At 38.0% G+C, this 27,111-nt stretch overlaps 1 protein-coding gene across 1 annotated transcript in view; it reads right to left on the bottom strand.

Moving 5' to 3' along the window:
- The window catches only part of TTC27 (tetratricopeptide repeat domain 27), a 131,351-nt gene that overhangs the window by 16,580 nt on the left and 87,660 nt on the right, over positions 1–27,111 (bottom strand). Inside the window, exons 11-15 of the mRNA XM_068156572.1 lie at positions 22,332–22,427; positions 20,144–20,266; positions 14,751–14,978; positions 4,713–4,811; positions 2,952–3,004 (exon numbers count right to left, since the gene is read on the bottom strand). Coding sequence (XP_068012673.1) covers positions 2,952–3,004; positions 4,713–4,811; positions 14,751–14,978; positions 20,144–20,266; positions 22,332–22,427 — 599 coding nt within the window. The remainder of the gene's footprint in view (positions 1–2,951; positions 3,005–4,712; positions 4,812–14,750; positions 14,979–20,143; positions 20,267–22,331; positions 22,428–27,111) is intronic.

Here is a 27,111-nt window from a genome sequence, read left to right as displayed (position 1 = left end):
CAGTTCAATGGCTCTGTTGCTTGAGTAAGTTGCTCAAAGTGATATGTCTAAAGAAAGACAGCACAAAGAAATTGTTGGCTGAGTTTCAAAGAGAGGGTCCAGGACAGTGTAAATATCCCACCCATCAGAGGGGAATACTTAACTATTGGATCAAACAATTAAAAGTCTGGAATGGCTGGGTCAGGGAGAAATGTAAATAGCTATCAATCTAAGCCCATAGTACTAAAGAAGTTATCAAACACATGTGAAGAGAGCTGGCTGATAGAGCAAAATTATTCAAGGACAAGAGGTCATTCAGCATTGTTAAAGCAGAACAGTCCACAGGTGGGGTCTTCCTGTGTTCAGTCCCCTTTTCTCTCTCTTCTGATACACTGATATACATGACGTCACTAAGTAAATGTACTAACAATTGTGTCCCTTCCACTGTTCACAGTCTGAGTAAGGGATTTCAGATCCCAATTATGATAGATACACCAGAGAAGAATGGAGAGGTATTCCTTCCTCTGTGGTTTTGCAACGATGGAAGATGGTATTTGCCACAGATATCTGACAGGCTGGAAAGTACTCTGGCTGAATGAAGAAACCATATTTGAAACTGCTCTTCAACATCTATGATCTGCAGGATTAGATCTCTCCTGATAGGTTATCAGGAGGGCAGATGAAGCTCTTTAATGTAGATATGGGACCAGAGGGCTGGGATGAAAATTGTATTCCTCAAATCTCTTGCTACGCTAATAAAGTCCTCCAGCTTCTCAAAATAAATTCCCTAGATATTTAACAAATCATATAATGATGGAGTATCCTTAACCAGGGCAACAGTTAAATCAGTTCACATCCAAACAGGAAACAGTAGGCAGTACCAGTACATCATCCTGTTTTGGAAATCATGAATCTTGCACCCAAAGGACAGAGAGACAGACACAGATTGAGAAATATGAGATCTAGGTTTCAAATGCCTCCTGGAACCCAGAGAAATTTTTCTGGTAAACAGAAGATAGAGTCTGTTTTTATCTGAATTATTTTCTCCTGGAAGAAATTCAGAATACACAAAACCTCTTTCATTTGGGTGTCAGCAAGCTGTCTGCATACACTTTCAAACTGACTTCCACATTTTATTTATTTGTCTGTTTTATGAGGCTCTGTACATTCTGTGAGTGGGACTCATTTAAGAACCCAGTTGTAGTCAAGCCTGATTTTGATGAAGGAGCAGAAGAAAACAGGTAACTTAAATATGCAAATTTTATTTTCCTTTTTAAAATCCTTCCTCCACTTTTTCTTTTTTGGTAGAGGCTTGAAAAATAAGAATTTGAACTTTCAGCATCACTCAGTCCCCCAGAATAAATGATACTGAAGTGTACTACTACAGGTACACCCTGGTTTGAGAGGGGGTTAAACTAACTCACAGAGTCTTGATCTGAACAAGTGTTTGAAGGAGTTTCTGCGTCAGAACAAATACAGGCCATACTCAGCTATCAGTATGTAATATTGAGTTAAGGTTTCCTATACACATATTCCTCTTCCACATGATTCCTGTAGAAAACCCCCTCAGAAACATGCTCCTCTTTACAGTTTTTGATACAATATGAAGTATGTCACAAAGTCTATATGCAAAATCACAAGACTAGATTAAACTTAATAAAATTAGAACAATAAAGTGAAATTCATCACTTAGTAGTTTCTCAGTCTTGCAGTGGATGGCCAGAAAAATTATATTGATTAAAGATATTTTTATGAAACAAGCATAAGCCGGTACACTGAGCATCTGACACACCCTTTTAAACTTCATGCAAAAGAAGTAATCCACAAGACACAGTTTTAAGAGAGTAAATTTGACATTCTCACAGCACTGCTGAAGATGAAGGGAACTACTGAAAACTTAAAACAAGCCTTCAATTTATGTTACTTTTTAGTCATAAGTACTCTAATATTTATTTTCTCCTCTGCTCCTGCTCCCATTAGCCTATCAAACCACCTCTTCAATTGATTTATGATATTATTTCCCACATTTCCTTTGAACATTTATCAACTTATCCTTCTATGGAAATTTACTGTTCTTTTTCAGTTTGCCTCCTGAATGCCTAATTGTATAAACTCATGTCAGATTCTGAATAAGGTTTCAAAAAAGTTGTCTTCTTCTTTTATTCCATTCTCTGGGGACAACTGAAAATTTTTCTCAACTATTATTTCAGGTATTGCATGTCTACAATTAACTTTTATTACATTCAGCTGAAATACAAAATATGAAAGGAAGTCAATTTAGGTTAAGGCTTCCTGTATCGTTGGTTAATTTGGAGGGAAAAGAACAAGCAAGCCAGTCTGTGTACAGATCTCCATCTGCTTTGATAATGTAAACTGCCTTTTTCCCCTCTAAACCTACCAAGATTAATGTGGTATGAATTGACATAGGTTCATATATATTGCCCATTGGAATGGGCTGTCCAGGGAGGTGGTGGAGTCATCATCATTGGAGGTGTTTAGGAGGAGGCTTGATAGGGTGCTTGGTTGCATGGTTTAGTTGATTAGGTGGGTTGGATAATAGGTTGGATGCAATGATCTTGAAGGTCTCTTCCAATCTGGTTTATTCTATTATTATTATTCTATTATATAGATTGCTTGACATAGATGGATCTTTTTAACCTTACAGTCAGATTAGTTTCCACCTTTAAAATTAATATTTTGCACTGTTTGTACTTTACTACATCATAAATACTTGTAACAAGAAAAAAGTGTAGGGTGAGAGGTTCCTACCAGTTAAGCTTATGAAACTCTATATCCTGTAAAATATGCTTTCAGTGTCCAATCTGGGAGAAAGAACTGAGGGGGTAGGATTACAAATATGAGGTAACCACAATATAAGAATAAAAAACTCAATGTCAAAAAAACAAAAAAAGGAGGAAATCTCCATTATTTACTTCAGAAGTTTTATCTTCTAATCCTTTTGAAGTACTTACTTCTGTTTTAATCGGATATAAGCAGTTGATAAATTGTTCCAGGCCTCAGCATTCTGTAATCATAGAAGAAGATTATCCAAAAAAATTTTCACTTATATTATGCTTACTTAACAAAAATATGTAAAATAAACTACTGTGAAATATAAATAATTTTGCTAATTGCATGTTTTAACACATATTTCCTAAAAGGCAGTCAAAATACTACACTGAAATAGAAATAATATAAATAAATACTATTGACTAGAGAAACAATAAGGTATGTACATATCAATTAACCACCTTCTGGTTGGCATATGCTAAGTCATCTCCTGCCTTCTGTTTAAACAGGCATCCTGTTCTGTATCTAACTGGGATGGCTTGAGAGGTCAGTGCCCCCAGCAGCTCATCACTATCCACTAGCTACTGGAAGCTACTTAACTGCACAGCTCTGTTAGTGAAAAAAACCCCAAACATCTGAATGTCCCCTGCTGCATCTCAGGCAAAACTAATAGGGTTAGTTCCAACAGTGTTTATCAACTGGTTTAGCTGAAAAGGATTATGGAGTGCTTAGACAACCTATTCTCTGATAAAACCAGCAGGGCCAAGGTCAGAGATGATTTCTGCCCATTTCTTCACACTGCTGTAAAATTGAAGCTGCACTCCTTAATTCAAAGTGACAACCAGTTTGAATTTGAGGAACAGAACCTAGGTTCTGCAATGAAATATACTTTGGTACTGAAGGCTATCCTCAGTCTTAAGGAGGATTTAAACCATGTTAGGCAACCTTTTGGAGGCTGAAATTCATGAAAAAACCTGCTGACATTGTGATAGGTTTCACTTCCATAACAAAGAGCCAGCCTAGCATCCTTTACGCACAAAAGAAATACCACTTCACCCACTGAGAAGTCAGATGCTTTGTTCATATGAATACAATCAAGCACGGGCCCCAGAGAGATAAATGAACACAATTTTACTATCTGCTTGGAAGTAATCTGTTATACTAAGCCAAAAAAAATAAAATAAAAATCACTACATAAAGTAAAAACTCCAGTTAAACAGAGAGATGTCTGTATGTACTTCCACCCCCCAGTGAGTTATTTCCTATTATTAATAAAGAAAAAGGAACAGTCCATTATCTTTCATTGCTTTAATTCTTTTCTCTTGGGGAAAAGAATGAATGATAGCTTCCATCAAATAGGAGGCATTAGCTCTAAGCAAACAACATGCTGGCCGTTAGGCCTTTTGACTGAAGTATTGACAGTGCATTCCCAAGAGGTAATCCAGCTGACACCTCCACTATCTCAATGCACAGTCACACTCAGCCGGCAGTATTGTACACATGGTTGCCCCATGCATCCTGAAAAGCTGGCTGACAAGCTCCATTCTTCCCATGCTCATAAAGAGTTAGTTATTTGACTTTTTTCTCAGAAGTTGATTAGTTAGAGGACTAAATATTTTAATACCATTTTTTTGTTTTATCTCTCTTTTCAGCACTCCTCACAGTCTATTCATTCCCTTTTCTCTGTTTTAGCAATGTATGCAAGCATAAAGGAATTTGTGCTCAAACATATTTTAACATTCACACACACATACTTGGACAAAGTATGCACAAGTATTTTTACGATGCCCCTCAACAAAAATACACTGTTGATGTAAATGTTTAATTTATTCAAAGGGCTAACGTTTAAACAAGTTTTTCATTATTGCTTTGCTTATTTATAATGAAAACATCCGTGTTGCTTTTAGATAAGCCATCTGAATCACTTGTTGAAAAGTACATACATCTGGTTCCAATGTCACACAACGCTGAAATGCTTTGGCAGCACCTTCATAGCCTTCTAAAGCAAGGTATGCGCAGCCCAAGGAAAACCATACACCTAGCTGGAGAGAAAAAAAGAGGATGATATTATACATATATATATATAAATATATATATATATGTATATGTATATGTATATGTATTACTGCACAGAAGAAATAATTTTGCCTGGATGCTCAAACATGAACTATTGCTAATTTTTACTCAATTTTCAGCTATCATAATAGCACTGCACTGGAATAAACAATATCCTGCATGCAGAATACAGGAAAGGCTTAGATTCAAAGTTTTAATAAATATAGATTAAAAAATGTGTTGACTATATAAAGACTACTTAACCAAAATACCACTTACCCTTAAGAGTGAATAGAATAGAATAGAATAGAATAGAATAGAATAGAATAGAATAGAATAGAATAGAATAGAATAGAATAGAATTAACTAGGTTGGAAAAGACCTTCGAGATCATCGAGTCCAACCTATCAACCAACACCATCTAATCAACTAAACCATGGCACCAAGTGCCTCATGCAGTCTCTTCTTAAACACCTCCAGTGATGGTGACTCCACCACCTCCCTGGGCAGCACATTCCAATGGGCAATTACTCTTTCTATGAAGAACTTCTTCCTAACATCCAGCCTAAACCTCCCCTGGCACAGTTTGAGACTGTGTCCTCTTGTTCTGTCACAGGTTGCCTGGGAGAAGAGACCAGCCCCCACCTAGCTACAACCTCCCTTCAGGTAGTTGTAGACAGCAATAAGGTCTCCCCTGAGCCTCCTCTTCTCCAGGCTAAGCAACCCCAGTGTGGTAGTTTAGGCTGGGTGCTGGCCCGGATGCCACTGCACAGAACACACCTGGGAGGTCCCAAGGGGTGGGCCCAGCCCAGGGGGTGGTCACAGGCAGGTATTCAATCCCACAATGCCCTGCTCCCCTATAAAATGCCCATGCGGGGTCTCCACTTCCTCTTTCGTCCCCAGCTGCAGCCTAGGTAAAATGGCGTGAGCCGCCTCCCTTGGGCCTGCCCAGACCCAAGGCTGGGTTGGGAGGGAGGAAAGAGCCCTGGGGGGGTTTGGGTGTACCCCCAGGTGGGGATGGGATGTTCTTGGGCATGTTCTGGGATTTCTCTCTTTGTCACGGTGCTTGTGGTTCTCTGTAAAGCTTTCATTGGTGTTTGTTTTTAAATTGTTTTCCTATTTAAGCTTTCCATCACTTTTGCAATCCCTTTGTCTGAGTCGTTGTTTCTGCCTGTGGTGGGAAGGGGGTTTCCCCCAACCCATTACACCCAGCTCCCTCAGCCTCCTCTCATAGGGCTTGTGCTCCAAACCCCTCACCAGCCTCGTTGCCCTTCTCTGGACATGTTCCAACAACTCAACGTCTTTCCTAAACTGAGGGGCCTAGAACTGGACACAGTTAATCTAGAGAAGAGAGTGACAGTTATTTAGAATTTTACATATTTTGCTTTAACTTGTGAAAAATTCACATACTAGGGAATGGAAATCAGCTTTTACAAGAAACATTTCTAATGACTGAACATAAACTCTTCAAAATGATAGCCTTTTCTACCTGCCAGATTATCAGTCTTCTCCAGTTTGCAACACGGTGCTTAAAGTCAGAAATGTACATAAATAATGCCTTGCATAGGGAGCAGAACTTTACCATCTCAATAATCTTGCATTGTAAATCTTCAGCTGTTACAACCACATACCTCACTCACACAGATTCACCAAGAGTACCTCCCTCTCCACAAAGTTCTGCAAGCTAACCAGTGCTACATTTGAGAAAAACTCTGTAATTCAGAACTGAATTAAATGACAAGTATATTGAGAGAACATATTCTGACAGCATTATGCTGTTTAAATGTACAGAGTCAAAATCAAACACAACATTTTATAATGTGCTGCAACATTATCCCAGGTAATGCCACCTACTGCAAAAGCCTCAGCTGTTTCCCCATTCTAAATGCCAAGGTAAGAAACATAAACAGATTTTCTTGGAAAAAAAATTCAGAGAGGAGAAAAGAGTTGGAAAGAGGAAGATGGAAAACCACGTTACGTTAACTGTACATTGCACAACATATTACTTTTCAAAATATCTTATTAATGTTTACATCCCCCTGTGTTTTAGGTACTAGTTCTGAAGCAAGCAATTTTGATAACTTAAGTTCTTTTTAGGAAACCATAATGGCTATTCAAACACAGAAAAGTTACCTTAAGAAACATTTGCAAATCAGGGATTTTACAGGGTTGAGAATAAAGTTGTTTGTTCGTATGCAAGGTGCTTCTACCTCTTACAGATTAACTGCAGATCTGCTCTAGACTTCATAGATAATCTGCTTCAAAACTTAGGTGTCATATCTGGCACCTTGGTGGGCAGTCATAATGATATCAAGAAAAGAACAGAACAAGCTTGACAATAAAGATATCCTTTTGTATTTGAGGGCCTACACGGATGGCCCAAGTATGCAGCATAAGGATGAACATGAAGATAGAACTGCCAGTTACATCTGGCCTACGCAAACATGAAAATCTTTAGTGTTGTCAGTCTGTCATCTTTCATGATGCTTAAACTCATCATTCAAGAAGAAACTGCATACAAGGAGAAAAAAATGTTTCCCAAAACTCAGGGAGCAAAGTTAATAGGAAAAAACATCTGCTCATTCTGATTTTTTAAGCCTCTTATCCAGCAAGTTTCCCAAAGCCCAGCACTCATGTCATGGTTGCTACCTTGTTAACTCCCCTTTCTCTTCTTTCCTGCTCAATAACTTTGTGGACATGAAAACAAGGGTAGAGACAGGACTGATCAAGTATGAAATTGAAGGATCACAAGTATGAAATTGAAGGACCAAGAAGGATCACAACCCTCAACTTCACCAGGGCTGAATTTGGCCTGTTCAAGCAATTGCTAGGGGAAATCCCATGGGACAAGGTAAAGGGGCCCAAGACAATGGTTAACATTCAAGCACTACTTCTACCAAGCTCAGGATCACAGCATACCAATGAAATTGAGAAGGGGAGCCAGGAGACCTGCATGGTTAAATAGAGAACTATTGGGCAAACTCAAGTTGAAGAAGAGTCTGCAGATCAAGGAAGGAGGGGCTGGCCACTTGGGAGGAGTATGAGTGTCATCAGAGGATGTAGGAGGGTGGCAGCTAGGAAAGTTAAGGCCTCCTTGGAACTAAACCTTGCAAGGGAAGTCCAGAACAACAGAAAGGGCCTCTTTAAATATTGCAGACAAAACTAACACTAGAGGCAATGCAGGCCCATTGCTGAATGAGGTGGGGGCCTTGGTGACAGAGGATACAAAGAAGACAGAGTTACTGAATGCCTTCTTTGTCTGTTTATACTGCTGCTAACTGTCTTCATGAGCCCCAGATCCCTAAGGAAGTCAGGACAAAGGAGGAGTTTCCCTTGTTAATGAGGACTGGGTTAGGGAGCAGTTAACAACCTGGACATCCATAAACCTACGGGACCTGATGGGATGCAGCCATGGGTGTTTAGGAGCTGGCAGAAGTCATCACTAGGCCACTCTCCGTTGTCTTTGGTAAGTTGTGGGGAACAGGAGGGGTGCCCAAGGGCTGGAGGAAAACAAACACCACTCGTCTTCAAAAGGGCAAGAAGAAGGACCTGGGTAACTAAAGGCTGGTCAGCCTCACCTCCATCCCCAGAAAGGTAATGGAACAATTATCCTTGCTGCAATTTCAAAGCATATCATGGATAAGAGGGTCATTAGGAGCAATCAACATGGTTTTACCAGGGGGAAGCCATGTCTGACCAACCTGATAGCCTTTTATGAGGACATAACCAGGTGGATAGGTGATGGTAGAGCAGCAGATGTGGTTTACCTTGATTTCAGTAAAGCATTTGACCCCATCTCCCACAGCATCCTTGCAGCTAAACTGAGGAAGTATGTTCTGGATGATCAGGTAGTGAGGTGGATGTGAACTGGTTGAAGGAAAGAAGTCAGAGCCTTGTGGTCTGTATCTAGTGGAGTCCCTCAGGGGTCAGTACTGAGACCAGTACTATTCAATATATTCATCAACAACCCAGGTGAGGGAAGCAAGTTTGCTGATGATACAAAATTGGGTGGTGTGGCTCACACACCTGAAGGCTGTGCTGCCGTTCATAGGGAACATAACAGGCTGGAGAGTTGGGTGGGGAAAAATTGAATTAAATAGAACAAAGGCAAGTGTAAAGTCTTGCATCTGGGAAAAGACAACCCCATGTGCAAGTACAGGTTAGGGACTGACCCATTGGAGAGCAGGGAAGGGGAAAGGGGGTCCTGATTGATAGAAGGATGACCATGAGCCAGCAATGTGCCCTTGTGGCCAAGAAGGCTAATGGCATCCTGGGGTGTATTAGAAGGGGTATGGTTAGCAGGTCAAGCAAGGTTCTCTTCCCCCTCTACCTAGTGAGGCTGCATCTGGAATATTGTGTCCAGTTCTGGGCCCTTCAGTTCAAGAAGGACAGGGAACTGCTTGAAAGAGTCCAGTGCAGAGCTACAAAGATGATTAAGTAATGGAACACGTCCCTTATGAAGAAAGGCTGAGGGAGCTGGGTCTCTTTAGCTTGGAGAGGAGGAGGCTGAAAGGTGACTTCATTAATGTTTATAAATACGTGAAGGGAGAGTGCCAGGAGGATGGAGTCAGGCTTTTCTCGGTGATGTTCAATGACAGGACAAGGGCCTATGGGTGAAAGCTGGAGCATAGGAGGTTCCATGTGAACATATGGAAAAAAATTTCACTGTGAGTATGACACTGTGATACTGGAACAGGCTGCCCAGAGAGATAGTGGAGTCTCCTTTTCTAGAGACATTCAAAACCTGCCTGGATGTGTTTTTGTGTGACCTACTGTAGGTGATCCTGTTCTGGCAGAGGGGTTGGACTAGGTGATCTTTTGAGATCCCTTCCAACCCCTAACATTCTGTGAAAAACAATTATTGCATTATTTGTAATTCTAATGATAAACAGCATTACAGTCTCATTTCTGAGCTTGTGATTCCAGAATCTGATTTGACTAAAACTTCCACCATTTTAATTTTTTGAGGCTGATGGCGAGCAGCTGCATCTCTCAGGAAGTGGCTTACTAATGCTTAAGCTTTTGAGTTCCTTTCTGAAGGAGAACTTACATCAGGAGGAGAAAGTAAAATGATTTACTTTTGTGGAGAAAAGCTGTATGAACAGGTACCTAGCAAAAACCATACAGTGACTGCAAAGAATGATAAACATTTTCTATTCTTAATAATTTGAAACAAAGTATTTTGCCTATCAGTAACTATGTATGAAGGCATGAAGGTTTCCACTGAACAGAAAAAACGTGAGAACTGGAATGGGTTGTCCAGGGAGGTGGTTGGGGCCCCATCCCTGGAGGTGTTTAAGACCAGGCTGGATGAGGCTCTGGCCAGCCTGATCTAGTGTGGGGTGTCCCTGCCCATGGCAGGGAGGTTGGAACTAGATGATCCTTGTGGTCCCTTCCAACCCTGACTGATACTATAATACTATGAACTGGATACAATAGAGAAGGTTGGGAAAGGTGCACAAAAAAGATCCTTTAGCAAAAAGAATGACATTAAAGTCTCTGAGCTGGGAACTAAGGAACCTTGTGAGATGCTGTGATATGGAGGCATAAAGCATACAGAACATGCAATAGGTTGTGCAGATGGAAGACTGTCACAATATGTTAAGAAAATTTCAGCATCAAACATATAGAAAATTAACTGTGTAAAAGAACAACATGAATTAAAATTTCAGGCCTCAATAAAAAAAAGCAGTATAAAACCCCCCTAAACCAAACCAACCAAAAGAACCTAGTTCTTTGCCTTTGATCAACCATAGCAATGAAAATAAGAACTACAGTGATGCTTCAATCATATATTTTGGATACACTATATAAATGGACTTAAGCTATTTTTTGTGGAAAGAATCCTGAGAATTCCCCTTTTATCGAGGAGGGCATGAAATCTGCTGATCCCTCTGGCTGATGTAACAACTGCTCTGAGCAAAGTGACCAACTGAAAGGCAGTGTAAGGAAAACTTTGTACAAAGATTAAAAAAAAAAACTTTGGTCAAAGTTATTTTTTGGAAATAAAAAAAAGTGCATTGCCTAAAGATTCAAATTTCACTACTGATTGGAAAAACACAACAAGCTGTACATTTTTATCCTTTTCAAAGCTGAAGGCAGTAACCGGCAAAAGGAAGATAATTTAGCCTTGCACTCTTTGTTAAAACTTGCCATCAGGAATTTCCAGGCAAGTCTTTAATAATTCTAAATAATTAAGAAATGCTTTGAGAATGTCCAAGCAATTCTCTTATATGAGTGGCAACATCATTCCAAAGTAACCTAATTACAGTAGAGCTGAATCCTTACAAAAAATAAATAAAAACCCCAAATCATATCTGACAAAACTTTTATTTTTTTTTTTTTCAATTTTAAAGCAATTTCTGCTATTTGGATAGGCATAGATTTTTCAGAATCCAGTAAAATCTTCAGTAGAATACTCTTAGTGGTACAACAGTGTTAGATTAGAAACAACCTATACCCTGTAGAGCCCAATTAATCTTTGGAGTTAGTAACTGCAATACAATTTAAGAGCTCTAGTTGAGTGAAATCCCAGCTGAGTATCTTACTAATTGCTCTTTTCTGCATCATTTTTCTCCCTTACAATTCAGTTTCTTTTGAATGCAACACACCAACATAATTTACTGTAGTTTTACATAAGTGTAGGGACTTTTATCATAATTTAACTCCAGTTCAAGTTACTTCTACTATTGCAAGATGAATAAGAAGAATTGTTGAGAATAACACTCTCCTTGCATTGTTCAAAACTTCAAATTAGATGGTAAGCTGACTTCTAAAGTGTGACTGTTTTCCCAGATTGGAGAGAGGTCACTTGTCTTGCTTCACACCCAATAAAGTAGCCTGAGAAGTTATAAGCCAAATAGTCTAGCAGAAAAGGGGATTATTCTTTTCTTCCAGACTGTGACATGGTGGAGAACGGTGCAGGCACAGAAAAGGTGCTATGAACACTCTTGTGTCTGTAAAACTCAAACGTGAAGTGACCGGTTATAGAGAACCACACACTGTTCAGCACAGGTACTAACAAATCTGTAATTTAACAAGCTGCAGGATTTGTTATGCAGACTTTCACTGCTGGAGAATGCCCTGCATGAGCTCTTTGATCACTGGAATTCCCTCAGTCTAGCCTTGCAAGATGCTGACAGTGAAAATGCAAGAAAAATGCATGCCATTCACTAGTACAAGTAACTGTTTGACTGGCAAAGCTATTGAAGACAAGTTTCAGATGTATTTGTACAGTAAAACTTTCATTGCTTTGTGAATTCTCCCAAGTTTAATATGGTGGTCGGCTTGTACTGCAAAGATCTACCTCAGAGATCTCAATAAAGTCAACCAGTTCATCAAGAGTACACGAAATTAAAAGAGGGTTGGCACAGAATGATCTTATCCATTAGATATTGTAGGGAATCACTTGTTGCAGTCTAAAAATTCCTTCCTCCAAAAAAGTTTTTGATAACCACAAAAAAAGAATAAAATTCTTTGTACTAAGAAGTCCTTGTTTACTTGATAAATCATTCACAATACTGGGAACAACTCCTTGTATTAAAGTCCTTGCATCTAGAATCACCTTCCTCTCTGCTCTTTGTTCACAAGACATCCTGGAATAGGAAACAATGCATTTCTGTAGTGACAGAATACAGACAGACTTCAGAAGACAGCAATATGTCAATCCACACTATCCATTTCTTCAGTCTCTTTGTAACAATTCATCTGAATCTCAAACAGAGCTTCCTGAGCAATAAGAGGAGGAAATGTTCTCTTTCCTATATGGACTGGTCTATTTTTCTTGGACTGATCTTCATTTTAACCTTCCTTTAGATAGGACACAAAATAAGAAAGCACCTCAGCAACATATTTCTTGATTTTGAACCCTGTAGGCCATCTTCTGCAGCCCTGTATTATCTGGGAGTCCTCTTGGTTTCAGTAAAGTTCTTATCTGAGTAGGTAAGCTTAGGAAGTGTGGATTACATGAGTGGACAGTAAGGTGGACTGAGAACCAACAATGCAGGAGCTCAAAGGGCTGTGTTCACCAGTACAGAGTCTAGTGGAGGCTTGTAGCTAGTGGTGTTCCCTGGGGATCAGTAAGTGTACAGTCTCCATCAGTGTCCTGGATGAGGGGACAGAGTGTACCTGCAGAAGGTTTGCTTATGATACACAGGAGAGTCTGATAGACTGAAAGCCTGTGCTGACACTCAACGAGACCTGGAAAGCAGCTCTGCCAAGAAGAACCTGGGTGGGAGTGCTGGTGGACAACTTGAGCATGAGCCAAGGGCAATATGCCCTTGTGGTCAAGAAGGCCGATGATATCCTGGGGTGCATACATTAAGTAGATTGTGGCCAACAGGTCAAATGAAGTTCTTGTCCCCCTCTACTCTGCCCACGTGTGGAGTACCATGTCTGGTTCTGGGCTCCTTATTTCAAGTCAGACAAGGAACTATTGGAGAGTCCAGCAGAGGGCTACAAAGGTGATTAGGGGACTGAAGCATTTCTCTCATGAGGAATGGCTGAGGGACCTGGGGCTGTTCAGACTGGTGAATAGAAGACAAGACTGAGAGGGGATCTATTAAGTGCTTGTCGGTATCAGAAGAGTGGGTGACAAGAATATGGGGCCAGACTCTTTTCAGTGGTGTCCTGTGATAGGGAAAGGGGTGATGGGCACAAACTGAAACACAGGAATTTCCATATGAATGGGAGGAAAAATATATTTACTTTGAGGGCGAACCTGCACTGGAACAGGCTACTCTGCTGTGGAGAGGTTGTGGAGTCTCCTTCTCCAGAGATATTCAAAGCCTGCCTCAATGTGGTCATGCGCAACCTTCTTGCTTTAGGTGAACATGCTTCGGCAGAGGGCTTGGACTAGATGATCTCCAGAGGTTCCTTCTAACCTCTCCCATTCCTTGATTCTGTTGGCATTTCCTGAGTCAGTAACAGAACATAAAGCAAGAATTTTTGTTCATTTTGCTCCTCATTCTAGAGGTGTTTATAAGTTATATAGAGTTAGTTTGAATAAGGACAGGACTCTCAGTCACTGGAATAAAATATGTCATCAAAATACAGGAAAAGCTTTGGGATAAGGGATTTGAAAAGCTAAAGATCTTTAAAATTTCTCCTTTTTCCAAAACAGAAGTCCAGGTAGTTACGTGAAACTCAAAACAGCAGCTCCTGCAGTATTCCTTGGAGGGCAAGAAGGAGGAATATCCTATTTTCAAATGGACCTGGAAATGTCTAAGAGCACTATTTATATCAACAGCCACAAAGCTCTTTTATATTCTCAATGCCTTTTACTTGGAGGACATTAATGGGATAGGATATAGTGGCTGAGAAACTGAACGAAGGTTACAAAAACTGTCTGCAGAAGAGCTTGAAAAGGATCTTTCAAAATAATCTGCTTCATCAAGAGAACTTTTTTAACTGTGTTTTCAGTTTTCATTACTGCATTAAAAGCTAGTGTCATGGCAATTTTAACACAATGCTTCTCAGTGACTCCAGGGCACGACAGATCAGAACACTTGAAAAGGATTTCTGTGAAATAGAAAGATCAGGGTTTGCAACTCAAAGGCATCAAATAAAGCAAAAGGATACTTTCATTAAAATCTATACAGCATTCTTCTTGTAACTATTTTGCTTGACATTTGTTCATGGTTTCATGATAACTATAAATTTTCAAAGGCTTGATCCCTTTGAAGTAGAACAACTGTACCAGCAAAGAGTTAGCTGCATGCAAAGACCTGAAAGTAAAACGATGTCTTCATTTCATTATGCCACTGTTTTTAGCCCAGCTTCCCAGTACATGGTGAAAAATTTTCTAAGAAAAGTAATGAGCTGTTTCTTTGACAATTGTGCACAGAACTGCCTTTTTAAAAAGCCTGTCACCTTTCAAAACTGAACACACCAACTGAAACAAAGCCATATGTGCATCATTTCCCAACCTGCATAGGGTTGATCTGCACTGAACGTTCAAAGCACTCCACACATTCCCTGAATTCCTTGTGGTGAAGATGGAGGAGGCCTTTGGAGCGCTGAGCACGGGCGCTGCGGTGCTTGGAGAGCTCCCAGGCCTTGTCATAATACTGGTGGTCTTTAAGAACATCACCAAGCAAACAATACAATCCCGGTGTTTCCTTTTTCTCTAACTCCCGTCTGAGTATTTCTTCTGCCTGTTAAAAAACAAAGAGAAGTCAATACACAATGGGACAACTGATGTTCTGTTAAACACCTGCTTGAACACTCCACTTTAGCACCTTGCAATTTTCATCTGAAGACTAAGCAGTTGGGAGCAGTTGGGATAGCAAGGACACATTATCTTTGCCCAACACAGTATCACAGACTAGAGAAAATCTGGTTGCAAACTGTTTTTAAAAATCCCCAAACACTTTGACATCAATATAATATGGTGGGGGTTGGTTTAATGCGCCAAGGGAAATGTACCCAATTAAAACAAGAAGCTGTTTGCTCCTCATTTTATGTCTTCAGCATGTATTCTGTCCCAAGATCGGATATCAGTTCTTAACATCAGGCCTGCACTGACTTCATAGCAAAGCACAGTATAAGCACCAAAGCACAGTATCAGCACCATTAAGCTATGCAAAATCCTAATAGTTTATTATCTATATATCCTAATAAAGACTCTTGCAACAACTGTTACTCCTTTTTCACTAATTATTGTTTTCAGAAAAAACAGTTCTTTCCCATGTATTATATCTGAAGACACATCCTCTTTCATCCTATAGGTTTTGCAGATACTATTCTTTTATATAAGATGCAGAAGAGAGAAATTTATCTAAATGATACAGATGAAATATATTCAGAATATATACAGCATTATGGGATAGAAGACACAAGCTGGGTCTCCCAGACATCTATTTTGGGCTGCAGCCAACCTTCAAAAGCTCTTTATCTCAGGGTCACTATCTTGCTCGAACAATAAAATCATTGTTTCTCTTCTAAACAAGTAGTAGTCTGCTTTCTGGGGCTTTTGGCTTTTTGAAAAGTTAAATACACTGGACAAATGATCTGTTGTTCAGACTGAACTCTCACCTCAGGCCCCTGCTGCAAAAATGTAATATACGTAATTCAGCTCACTATAATTTTTCAAATAGAAATGATCTATTTGAGCCATGAGAACCAAGACAGATCCAACACAGTCTGCCACAGACTTGAAGTTTGACAATATTTTTCTAGCATAGCCAGTTTATCCACAAGGAAAGCTGAATCCATTTCTGCATTTAAATTATTATTGTTTTTCTCCTTTTTAGGTTTTCTTTGCTCTTCAGATGATCCCCTAGGTAAGCAAAGTCTCTTCCTCCAATCAGTAAAATTCATCCTCTCATAACATTCTTTAATGATTTTGTGTTGAAATATTTAGTGCATAGTAATTTTAACATTTAATTCTTAGTATTTTTTTTGTTAAATAAAACAACAGTAGATCTTTCAATTATTGTGAAGAAGGGATGTGTTGTTTAGATTTCTAAAGGGATTTAAACTAGGAAAACTGGGATCCCATTAAGAATTAGTGGCTGAAAATCACAAACATTGCTTAATGACAAGTGTTTTAAAGTTCCTACAGAACAATTCTCCAAAGAAAACCTAAGAAATTATTAATAAAAATGTAGAATTATCCTAGTCGAAGCACTAGCAAACCTTGCCTATCAAGGCACTTGAAGAGGGTTTGGTTAAAGAGCAATTTACTTCCCCTTCCCTGTCTCCATTACTTCCTATGCCAAGATTAAAGGAACACATTATTAGATCTTTAAGATGATTTTTTTCTGAAGCAGGGAGTGCTTTCTTATTGCGGTAATCACATTAGGAACCAAAAGGTAAGGTGCTTTTTCCCCCTTCAGATAACTAAAAAATGAAAGATATAATTGTTGCTGTGTTAAAACCAGCTATGAGGTAAAAAGCATGCTGCTGCTTTACCTCTTCCTCTGTAGAGCACTCCCAAGGTCAGCTTGCTATTCTGTCGCAGTGCCTAGTACTAATCACATACTAGACTAGAAAGACAACAGTTTACTAATTGCATTTCACATTTAAGAGCATAAAAACTTGCTCAGCTTACAGGAATTTATTGCCAGAATAAATATTTCAGCAAACAGGTAAAACAGAGCATTAAATAACCAGAGGTCTGATATTCTCTTCATCTGATTAGTTATCTGATCACCTCTCTGGCATGTTACAAATGTTTTTATTACTAACATCTTTCAAGGCTAATACAAAGGATCATAGCTACAAATTGAACAAACTAAAAAGTATCATATTGTCAAAACATTTATCAATCCTCTTCTACAAAACTAGACAATACTTTAAAAATGGATTTCTCATTTTGCCTAGGTTTTTGTGAAGAAAAGTGTATCTTTCTCCTAACTTTGTAGTAAACTATTTTCAAAAATGCACACTTAATCTTTGCTAAGGATCCTGCTTCTGTAAAGACAAATCTAGTCTTAACAACAAAAATTATCAGGAAGCATTTTCCACACAGCTTATACCGTGCACATAAATGAAATATAACTACTAGAGATCTGTTCTTAGCCCTTAAACAGATATTAATTATTAATGAATATGGTTTACAACTGAAAATTATCTTTAAATGACCTTTGGTAATAAAATTATCAATTAAGTTACTGAAAAAGAAGAAAACTCAGCTGTATAACCCTTGCTGACTGAAACAGATGTAATTTTAACAACACTGCTTTTCACAGTATGGTCTGCACCAGAATGGGTGGAATTCAATACTCAATTATAAAATCGGTTGATATAAGCATCAGAAAGATTTAGGCTGTTATCATGCTTTCTGGACTACTATGGTGGACATAGGTATTAAACAAGGCTTCACAAAAATTCCACATCAATAAATAGGATTCTGCTTTAAATAAAGGTAGTGCCTTTTTATTACTCAATACAGAGAATTCTGGATACAAAGCACAAGATTCATCTTGCATTTGGCTTCCCAACCCTAACCTTCCACTTACCATCCCATTCGTGTGTTCTTCCCATAGACTTTATTTCTTTCCTAAAAGCCTCTAACAGTCTCCCTCTGCACAGATCTGCCAGTTCTATTATTTGATAATTCATTCTTCTGCTAGTTCAAAATATTTCCTAAAATGCCTTCATCTTTTCTGCTTGTGTATTATTTGCTAGGCTATCAGAGAAATAGTATGAAGAAGCAGAACAAATGAGCATGGAAAGAGGTAGTGACAGAGAAAGAAAGCTCTTCAGTTTTCATTTCATCTTCCTTGTAATTTCATGTATGACCTTGGGCAAGCCATTTATTCTTCTTTCTCATTTTTTTTAGCTACATATAGAAGCCATTACATACCTTCTATATCTGTTACAAAATACATAGTGGGAATGAATCACGTTCTTGAAGGGAACACCAGGCTGATACTAAAAGGAAGATCTCATGAATTTATCAAAGGTCAGCAACCATGCTCTGGAGCTCCTGCAAGGTTTAGAGGCCTCACTCACCGTAACTGGAAGAATACAAAATTTGCATCTCTGGTTCACCTTTTCTTTAGCAGGGAAATACCATTTTTAGTGTACTGTCCATTCTCAGTACAGTTGAAGACACCTCTTACACATTAACAAATATAAATTGTCCAATGTAAATATTCTCGAGATCTCCAAGATCCCTTCACTGCTCAAAGAAAGGAGAAGGACACTTTTCAACACCAGTTCTCACTATATGCATGGAGATTAATGTCTCCTTTTGTTAAAGAAATGCAGCAGGTAGAAGATGTGCATATCTAAAAGAATAACTACTATGCTTGAAAACATTTTTGGTAATAAAACCTCTGAAAGCCTTCTGATAAGGATCCCAAATGGGCACTCTCCTTGGTTTACAGCTAAATGTTTCTAATTTTCTGGCTTTTTTGGTCTGAAGCTGCTGGCTTTTTTCCCCCAGCACTACTGTTACTCAGTACTTACACAGCATTTTCTGTTTTTCAAAGCACAGCACAAACCCTCATTCTGAAAGCATTTCTAAGCAGTTTCCTGTGTCGATATCCTGTCCTATTCTCTGAGTACCATTTTCATAACTCCCTAAGGGCAGTTTGTCAATATAACTAGGATAGAATGCATTTCCAGGAAATGGAAAACACTGACCTCTATTTCTCTACTGTACTGAAAGGATTAGGATATTAGCATACTATCCCCAAGGCATGCATAATGTGACACAGAATTTGCCAGCAAGACATATCTGTCCACTTACAGTGACCAAAATCTAAGCACTGCTGCGTGATAGTTAAGAAAAAACATTCAAGTGTGAGTAATTCTGTATTTTTTCTATTATTTGAAGTTATAACTCCATATTCTGTAAGCTCAAACTAGTTTAAGTATAGTCTTAGAGCTTATGGAATCATAAAGGCACACATACATTCATTTGTTACCATATACCAAACTGAGAGAAAGTACAGGGAAGAAAATACATATTTTTGTCTGAAAGTGAGTATTTTTGAAAGCCATATAAATACTGAAACCAATACTTAATAGCATAAATTCCTCTGTGACAGACTGCACCAGAAAGAGAATACAGCTGAAGCCACACATAAGCAGACACTACTTCCAAGCATCATTTTCTAAAGCCTTTCTACTATTACTCTAATAGTAACAGCAAAATAATCACTAATAGGACTGCCACAGCCTGCTACCACTTGTAAACAACTCTGTCACCAACATATAGTTAGGTGATGGCTGTAAATCGTTTTTATGTAGAGCTGTTCACACCTAGCTGCAGCAGTGTTAAAGAAATGGCAGAGAATTTCAGGAAAACATCGACATAGGCATAACAAATTAAAACCTTTTACTCTTATTGCCCTTCTTGTCTCAGCTGTTTGACTGTAATTGTAATATGTTAACATTATTTAATACTTACAACAAGTAATTGTTATTCAATTTAGATTTTAAAAATACAGTCAATAGTTTAAAATCAAGTGAGAAAGAAAACTAAAATCCTTGCCAGAAAAAGCTCCTAGACTCCATCATGAATGACTGCTACAACCTTCTTGAAATGACCACATTACACCCTGTTGTGCATCCATAGTTTGTTAACTTCATTTTCCTTTAATACTTTCAAGACTTACTGTCACAATCTTCTTACTTAAGTTCTTATTTACTAGATTCTACTTCATGTGTTCATTACCCCAAATGCTGTTTATTTGGCATTCACAGGTCATGACAGGCTTACGTCATGTCTCCATCTTTCCTACACGAGCTTTCCTCAGAACAAGTAGTGTCCTTAGTGAATTGTCAGCTCAAGCCAGACAGTCCTTCATAATTCAGATATTAACTTCAGGACAGGATTCTCAATCGTAAAACCCATTTTACTTACCTTTCCATGCTGTCCTGCTCTTTCATAGCAGATTACTGCATCTTCCCACATTTCCAGCTCCTCAAATATCTGCAAGGCAGAGCTGGTGCATCCTAGCTCAAACAGTAAGTTTGCAAGCTGTCGCTGGAAAGATAAGAAATCCCAAGTTACTCAAAAGAGATAAGTAAATACTACTTGTATTTTTAAAAATGTTAGAAATTTCTGACATCAAGAAGCAACAGCCAGAGAGTATGAATTTATTCTCTTGAAGCTTCAACCTGAGCCTCAAACAATGTATTGACCTCAAAACACCCACCATCAGTAGAACAGTAATTGTTTTGATTTGACTGCTGCTCATGAATCTCTTTGAACTAATTTATAATATAATGCAAAAGTGGGAACAGACATGACAAGTATGAACTGACAGAGCTGAACTTCCACCCCTTAAATGAGGCACATGGCTTATCCTTCTGGAGTCCAGCTGCAACAGGATGTTGGGAGTGCTGAGTGAGAAACAGGCTGCAGGAGGTAAAGACTCTTTTAGCAATACTTTGCCACAGTAATCTGTACCTCCAAGAAAAACACAGATGGAGAGAAAGGCTCTGACAGTTTTGTTGCGTACTTGTGAGAAATCACTATCCCAAACAGGCACAACAAAAGGATGTTAGTTTTCAATCAAACCAATACTGGATTTGAGCTCAGGTTCAACTTAGCTGAATTTTCCTCATAGATAACTCAGTGTCTTTGTTATTTCAAATTTAGCTATTATTTCAGTCTACTTATGAAAATAAATGAGTAATCTTTTCAATTTAAAAACAAACAAGGTATGTTTTCATGACTTTGCAAAACTGTCTTTGGTCTTTTGTTTATTTTTTAGGAGAAGATTAAAATCATGTATAGGTTTTCATTTTTGAAGAAAGAATAACTTAATTTCTATGTGTGACAGATACACAATCTGGTTTGCAAAAGCAAATGGGAGCATTCTGTGTAAGGACACCTAATTATGCTTTGAGATCCTGTACAGTGAAGCTCTGCAGTGGTTTTGGTGACCCTGAACAGATTCTCTGAAGCTCTCCACAGATGTCACAGACCTCCCTCTATAGACTTGGGTTCAGTATCTATTACAAATCCAAGAAGTTACCATAGTGGAAGAGACCATGGGTCAAAAAATTAAGAATTGACTACAGTTCCTTGATATAAATATGTAACGAACTCTGAAAATCTGTAACAAAGCAATTATTTGATATTAATCCCTTAGGAAAAAGAACCTACATTTGCCAGTATCTGGAACTAAATGTCATCTGTGTTTTATTAGATTTATTTGGAGCCAAATTTGCTAACAATTAGACAGGCAATTGCTCTTTGCAGTTATGAGTAGAAGATGGCAGCCACCTTCCAGTGTAAATTTCTATTTTAGCATTTCATTGGCTTTGAAAATAGGCTTGGCTTGAAAAGTGCCACTCTGAAAACTGGAAATGAAAGCCAAACTTGCTAGTTCTATTGCAAATGCCTGTTGAAAGGTTGTGTGGAATAACTTCAGAATGCTAGAAGATATGACTGGTTAAAGTAACATGCATTGAGGTTAGAAATAAAAAATTAATAAAACATCATTAAACAACAGAAGCACCTTTGGGCATGTAGGATGCATCTTATCTGATGCATCACCAGATAAGACTCTAATGTGCAGATTTCTGTTTTAGAAAGAGTTTATTGTCAAAATAAAAAGTATAGTTTTGAGGCGGAAAAAATACTGTCAGTATTGGTATGCCTTGAAAAAAAAAACTTCCTCAGCTCAAGTTCTTCAGTGTACTTTTGACTCGATGAGGAAGATGCAAGCAATAGCAGCCTAAGTAAAACAGTAATAAATAGGAAGACAGTGGCAAGGTTGTTTGTTTTTTTTTAACAAGAGATCCATTGAAAACTTCTAAGATTTGGTCTATGTTTTATTGTAGCAAAAAAGAAAGTAAAGAATTGCACTACAAGTAGTATCTTTTGTGCATGACAGAACACAGTGTCTGAGAGCAAGACATTGTAGAACTTGATTTCTTTCCTTAGAAAAATGGGATTGTATGTTGATAGGGTATGTCTTTTATTTCTACAGTGTTACAAACCAAGATTGTATCATACTCTTTTGATGTTGGACTCATGCAGTACCAAAAATAACAACTGTAGGCTTTTAAGTAAAGCTTGAAATGATGTTGCTTCATACCTGTATGGCCCAATGTGGAGGCACCTGACAACAGTAGAAAATCTTCATGCGCTCAGATACTGATGTATTTGAATCTTCAAATTGGTCTGCAAGGGCCTGTAAATGCAAAGTATATTCTAATTATTAGTTAGTTAGCCTTCATCAACATAAAAAAATAATTCACATTATTTAGGATTTTAGGCATTCTTGACAGTTGAAGAAATTATATTAAAGATAATATTAGACACGACTATGCTTACACCATAATATGCTACAAGTCTTTTTCTTACTCCATATAAGGAGTGTAAGAAATACTTATGTAAAACTCTTTATTGCAGCTAACAATAAAGAGAAAAGCCTTGAAGAGATTCAAATTTCAAAGTACATGCAACAGGAATAAGAATCAAACTTACAGCTGCAAACAAATACTTGGAGAGAAAAACTGTATCAAATATTAAAGTGACCTTGGCTAATATATTTCAATCCTTTAGCTAGTTTTTCCCTAAGACAGTATTCATGTGGTGCTTTAGGCATGAAATTTCTTATTAAAGAAAGGCAGGCAAACATATTATAGTAGACTATGTTTTTGGAAACTGTTCTAATATAAAATAAATTATTGTGACTTGGAATATAATTACATTTTTCTTTTTCTTTTGGTGGGGCTTTGGATTGTTGAGTTGTTTTCTTCTGAAACCCTTTGAAAGAGAATGGTAGCTTCTGCATAGCAAAAGTGCAGCAGCTTCAGCACTGATTTTATTCCTATGAAAAGCTACTATGAAGGTATTTAAATCAAAATGCACTAGCAAGGAAAAGAAAAATATTAAAAGTAGCTATACCCAGAAAGTTGATTAGAAATTTTAAGATAAGGGAGAAATTCTCTTCAAATGCCAGTTAATCACTAAAGTGGCAAATTTAAGGCTAGAAATATAAATGAGGGAATACTAAACTACTTGCCTTCACAGGATTAATCCACTCAGATATAACTCAAAGTTTTATAGAAGGAGCTAGACACCTTGTCAGCATGGAAAATGAATGTAAAGTTTCCCAAATAAAAGGAAAAACTGCCTAGAATTACTTCTTTCTCTCTCCTCCTAAATGCAATTGTTGGCTACCCTACCTATATCAATAATGCAAATAACAGTTGTCATAAAATAATCAGTTACATGATTTAAACTGCTAAGCATCTTGTAACTACTATGATGTTAATGGGAAATATTAGGTGGCTTCATTCTTTTAATAAAATAAATCACAACAGGTAGCAGTAATTCAGGCTTTAAAACCGTGCTAAATGTCCTAATTTAAAATACTAATATTTAAAATACTCAGTTTTATTCACATTCTTTCTCATAAATTGTCTCTAGAGATCTGTTCCTAGAGATTAGCCAGAAACCCATGCCAAGAACAGCTGAGGTATATTTGTAGTAAGGTATATTTGTAGTAAAATCACATTCCTTTATACAGTTCCAAGCAATGCAAAAGGAGTCAGATTCAAGTAAACCTTTAATGTTGTCTGAGAGTTCACTTGACTACAAACATTTTTATGCTGAAATGTTCTAATGCTATGCAGAAGCACATCGTCATATATTTGGTTGCAACAAAACTGAAACTGAAAAATTCTCTAATTCCTTGGGTCATCATTTTACAAGATCAGACAAAGTAGTAAACTACTGCTCCAAGTCTGAGCAATGCCAGAAAAGCCTAAATATGTCCTGCAAAATAATTTTTTGAGGACAATAGGAGATGGAAGTCACTAAAAACATTCTGTTCTTGTTTTATGTGCCTTTTTTTTAAACAAGAACACTTTCTATTGTTCTAAAAGAAAAACTGGAATTCAAGCAATTTGTCAAAAGCAGTATTTTAATAGAAATTTTGTGGCTGTATCTTTACTGTTTTTCCTTAGCAGAAAAGCATAATATAAATGCCATGTTCCAGCGGAATATGGCTACTGGCAAATAGAATTCTCCCCCTCCCTAAAACAAATACTGTGCTCTGCTCAGTTTCTACAAAAACTAAAAATGTAGGTAGAACATATGAATACTATACAATCCCTAAGAAAGGAGTCATTAAAATCAATGGTTTATGTATTCTGTTATACATGGAAAAAATAATCTCTGATAGTTCTGCCATCTAGTCAAGTATAGAAAATGGTATTCAAAAATTGCTGAATCCTATGCTTCTGAATTATGCTTGAAGAAATGAGTGTTACATTAACAAGAAAATAAGAATCCTAACTTACCACACAGGTAATATATAACCAAAACAACAAAACAATAAAATGAATAAAATGAAGGGAGCACTGCTGAGTGTACCAGAGATATCATTCCCTTTACAATGCAATGCTGTTTGAGTTCTCAACCTACCACTTAGCTATTTACCACTACCCACACTCTAAAACATCAATGTTTTTACTACTTCAGTACCTGATTACTTGCTAGGCATTCTTCAGTACTACCATCTCTGCCCTTAGTATCTTGTATTCCCTCATACACTTTGATTTATCCTGGTATACTAAATGTTCTTCATCATTTATAATTTTGTATTCAGGAATATTAAATGAGTTTTTTTTTCTAGTTTTCTTCCTCTTCTCAGCCTAGAGATCTTGTCAGTCTACCAGCATCAATCCCTAGTGAATAACTCTGGGACTTCAGGAAGGCTGGGGAGGAATTTCTTAGGATATCAGATAGTGATAGGACTAGGAGGAATGGAATGAAGCTGGAGGTGGGAAGATTCAGGCTGGATGTGAGGAAGAAGTTCTTCACCATGAGAGTGGTGAAGCCCTGGAATGGGTTGTCCAGGGAGGTGGTTTAGGCCCCATCCCTGGAGGTGTTTAAGCCCAGGCTGGATGAGGCTCTGGCCAGCCTGATCTAGTGTGAGGTGTCCCTGCCCATGGCAGGGGGGTTGGAACTAGATGATCCTTGTGGTCCCTTCCAACCCTGACTGATTTTGTGTGATTCTGTGATTCATTAGTGACTATCCACTGAGGCATCCTTTCTACGTGAAAGTTCACAACAGCCATAAAACACAACCTAATCATGTCTAACATGCTGAATGCAGCATTATCTTGCCCAGTTTTTGCCCTCCTTTTCTAACAACTCTACGATGATCCTCCTCTTAAACATTTTTGCCATATTTAACATGGGTTTAGCTTGATGTATGCCATGGGAAATGTATACCACATATATTCCGCTTTCCTCCTATTGCCATGGTCCAGCACATACTAGCCAGCTGGTGCTTTTAACTCCAGGCAGACAGACAGACACACATACAAAAGAAAAAAGACTGTAAAAGTACTTTTCAGTCTTTCCTAACATGGAAAGTTCAAACACACAATATTTCCATGATGATCTTGTGATTTTTGTCTCATCATTCTTCAGTTTCTCCCAAGTCTGAAGACTCCTGAAAATGCCACACATCCAATAAGAAGAAAAAAAAAAAAAAAAGGAGACAAACATTAATTTTGCCAAATAGTTGCAGTAGGAGTCCTGGACTCTGAGACAGACAGATACTGGGATCTGGGATCTTTCCTTTAATATGACAGCATCATTTCTGTATTAATCTCTATATTTTCCCCTGCTTTGTCTCACTTCCAGTGCACCAAAAAAGTCTTCTACCCTTTACAGGGAAAAAAAAAAGATTAACCCTACACTCATTTAATCTATCTTCTTTTTGGTTACCATCTGCTCAGCTATTCAGCCTCTTGCTTAGGTCACTCTTGACCTATGTTGAAGTTTAGAAGGTAAGTATATGATAGAATATAGCATATGCTGGAAGCCTTCCATTCAGATGTCAAAACTAATGCAAATTTCCTCCTTTTTGCTCTGCATGCTGTTCTTATGAAAATTGAAAAGTATATAGCAGTGGAACCCATTGTTGTGTTTGCCAAACACCTACCATCCTAAGCCCTCATTTGACAAAAGTATGCTACGAATCTTAAAAAAATTAAGTGCATCCTCAAGAAAGAAAGAAGGCCTTGCAAAACCAGCTACACCTCACCCCCCATCCCCCATCCCCGCAACATTAACATATTAATTGCGGATTAAAATGAAATAGATCATGTAGGCTTCATAAATCGCCAATTCTAGGCCTCAGTCTTTACTTACACAACCTATATATCTTGTTAAGCACCAAAGTGTGGGCACCAGTTTTGGGATTGCCTGGGTGGGACTTGGCTTATGGGTCAGGCACTGAAATACCTGATGGTGCAAAGACACAGTTGGAATTGTTCAGCTGCTTGAAAAAGTGGTGATTGGACACAAAGAAATAAAAAAGTGTCTGTAGGGGAAAGAATCTTCTCACTGGTACTGTGGTTTCTAAGAATTTAGCAGGTGTATGACCCAAACTGTACTGAGCTCACCTGTGTTATTTACTCAAGAACAAACTAGAGGAATGCTTTGTAAAAGTAACAGCACCTATGTGTGTAAATCTGCTTGTACAAAGTTCTTATACTCAGAAGCTTGTTTTACAAAATTATGAATAAACTTCAGAGTTTATCATCAAAAAGCTCCTCCAATTCCTTACCACAGAACTTGGTCACACAGATAAAAGAGTTTCTACTGCTAAATACTTGTGAAACAAGAAGTAGACATTTTTTTAAGCTTATGCATCACTGAGCCCACAGACCCTGCAGTATTTACAGGCTTGTGTAACATTTCCAGAGATTCACTGTTAAATTAATTCAAACTTTCATGCAACTTAAGAATAAACTCTAAATGCCTCTTTTTTTTTTTTAAAAAAAAAAAAAGACAAAACAACTTTTTGGGGCAGTGATATTAAAATACTTGTCTAACAGAAAATCTACATA

Source organism: Melanerpes formicivorus, unplaced genomic scaffold, assembly GCF_026170545.1.
Source record: "Melanerpes formicivorus ecotype bairdi unplaced genomic scaffold, bMelFor1.0.p_v2 SCAF_2, whole genome shotgun sequence".
NCBI classification, from domain to species: domain Eukaryota; kingdom Metazoa; phylum Chordata; class Aves; order Piciformes; family Picidae; genus Melanerpes; species Melanerpes formicivorus.
Note: the sequence above shows the minus strand (reverse complement) of the source record. Positions and strands in the feature narration are given on the sequence as shown.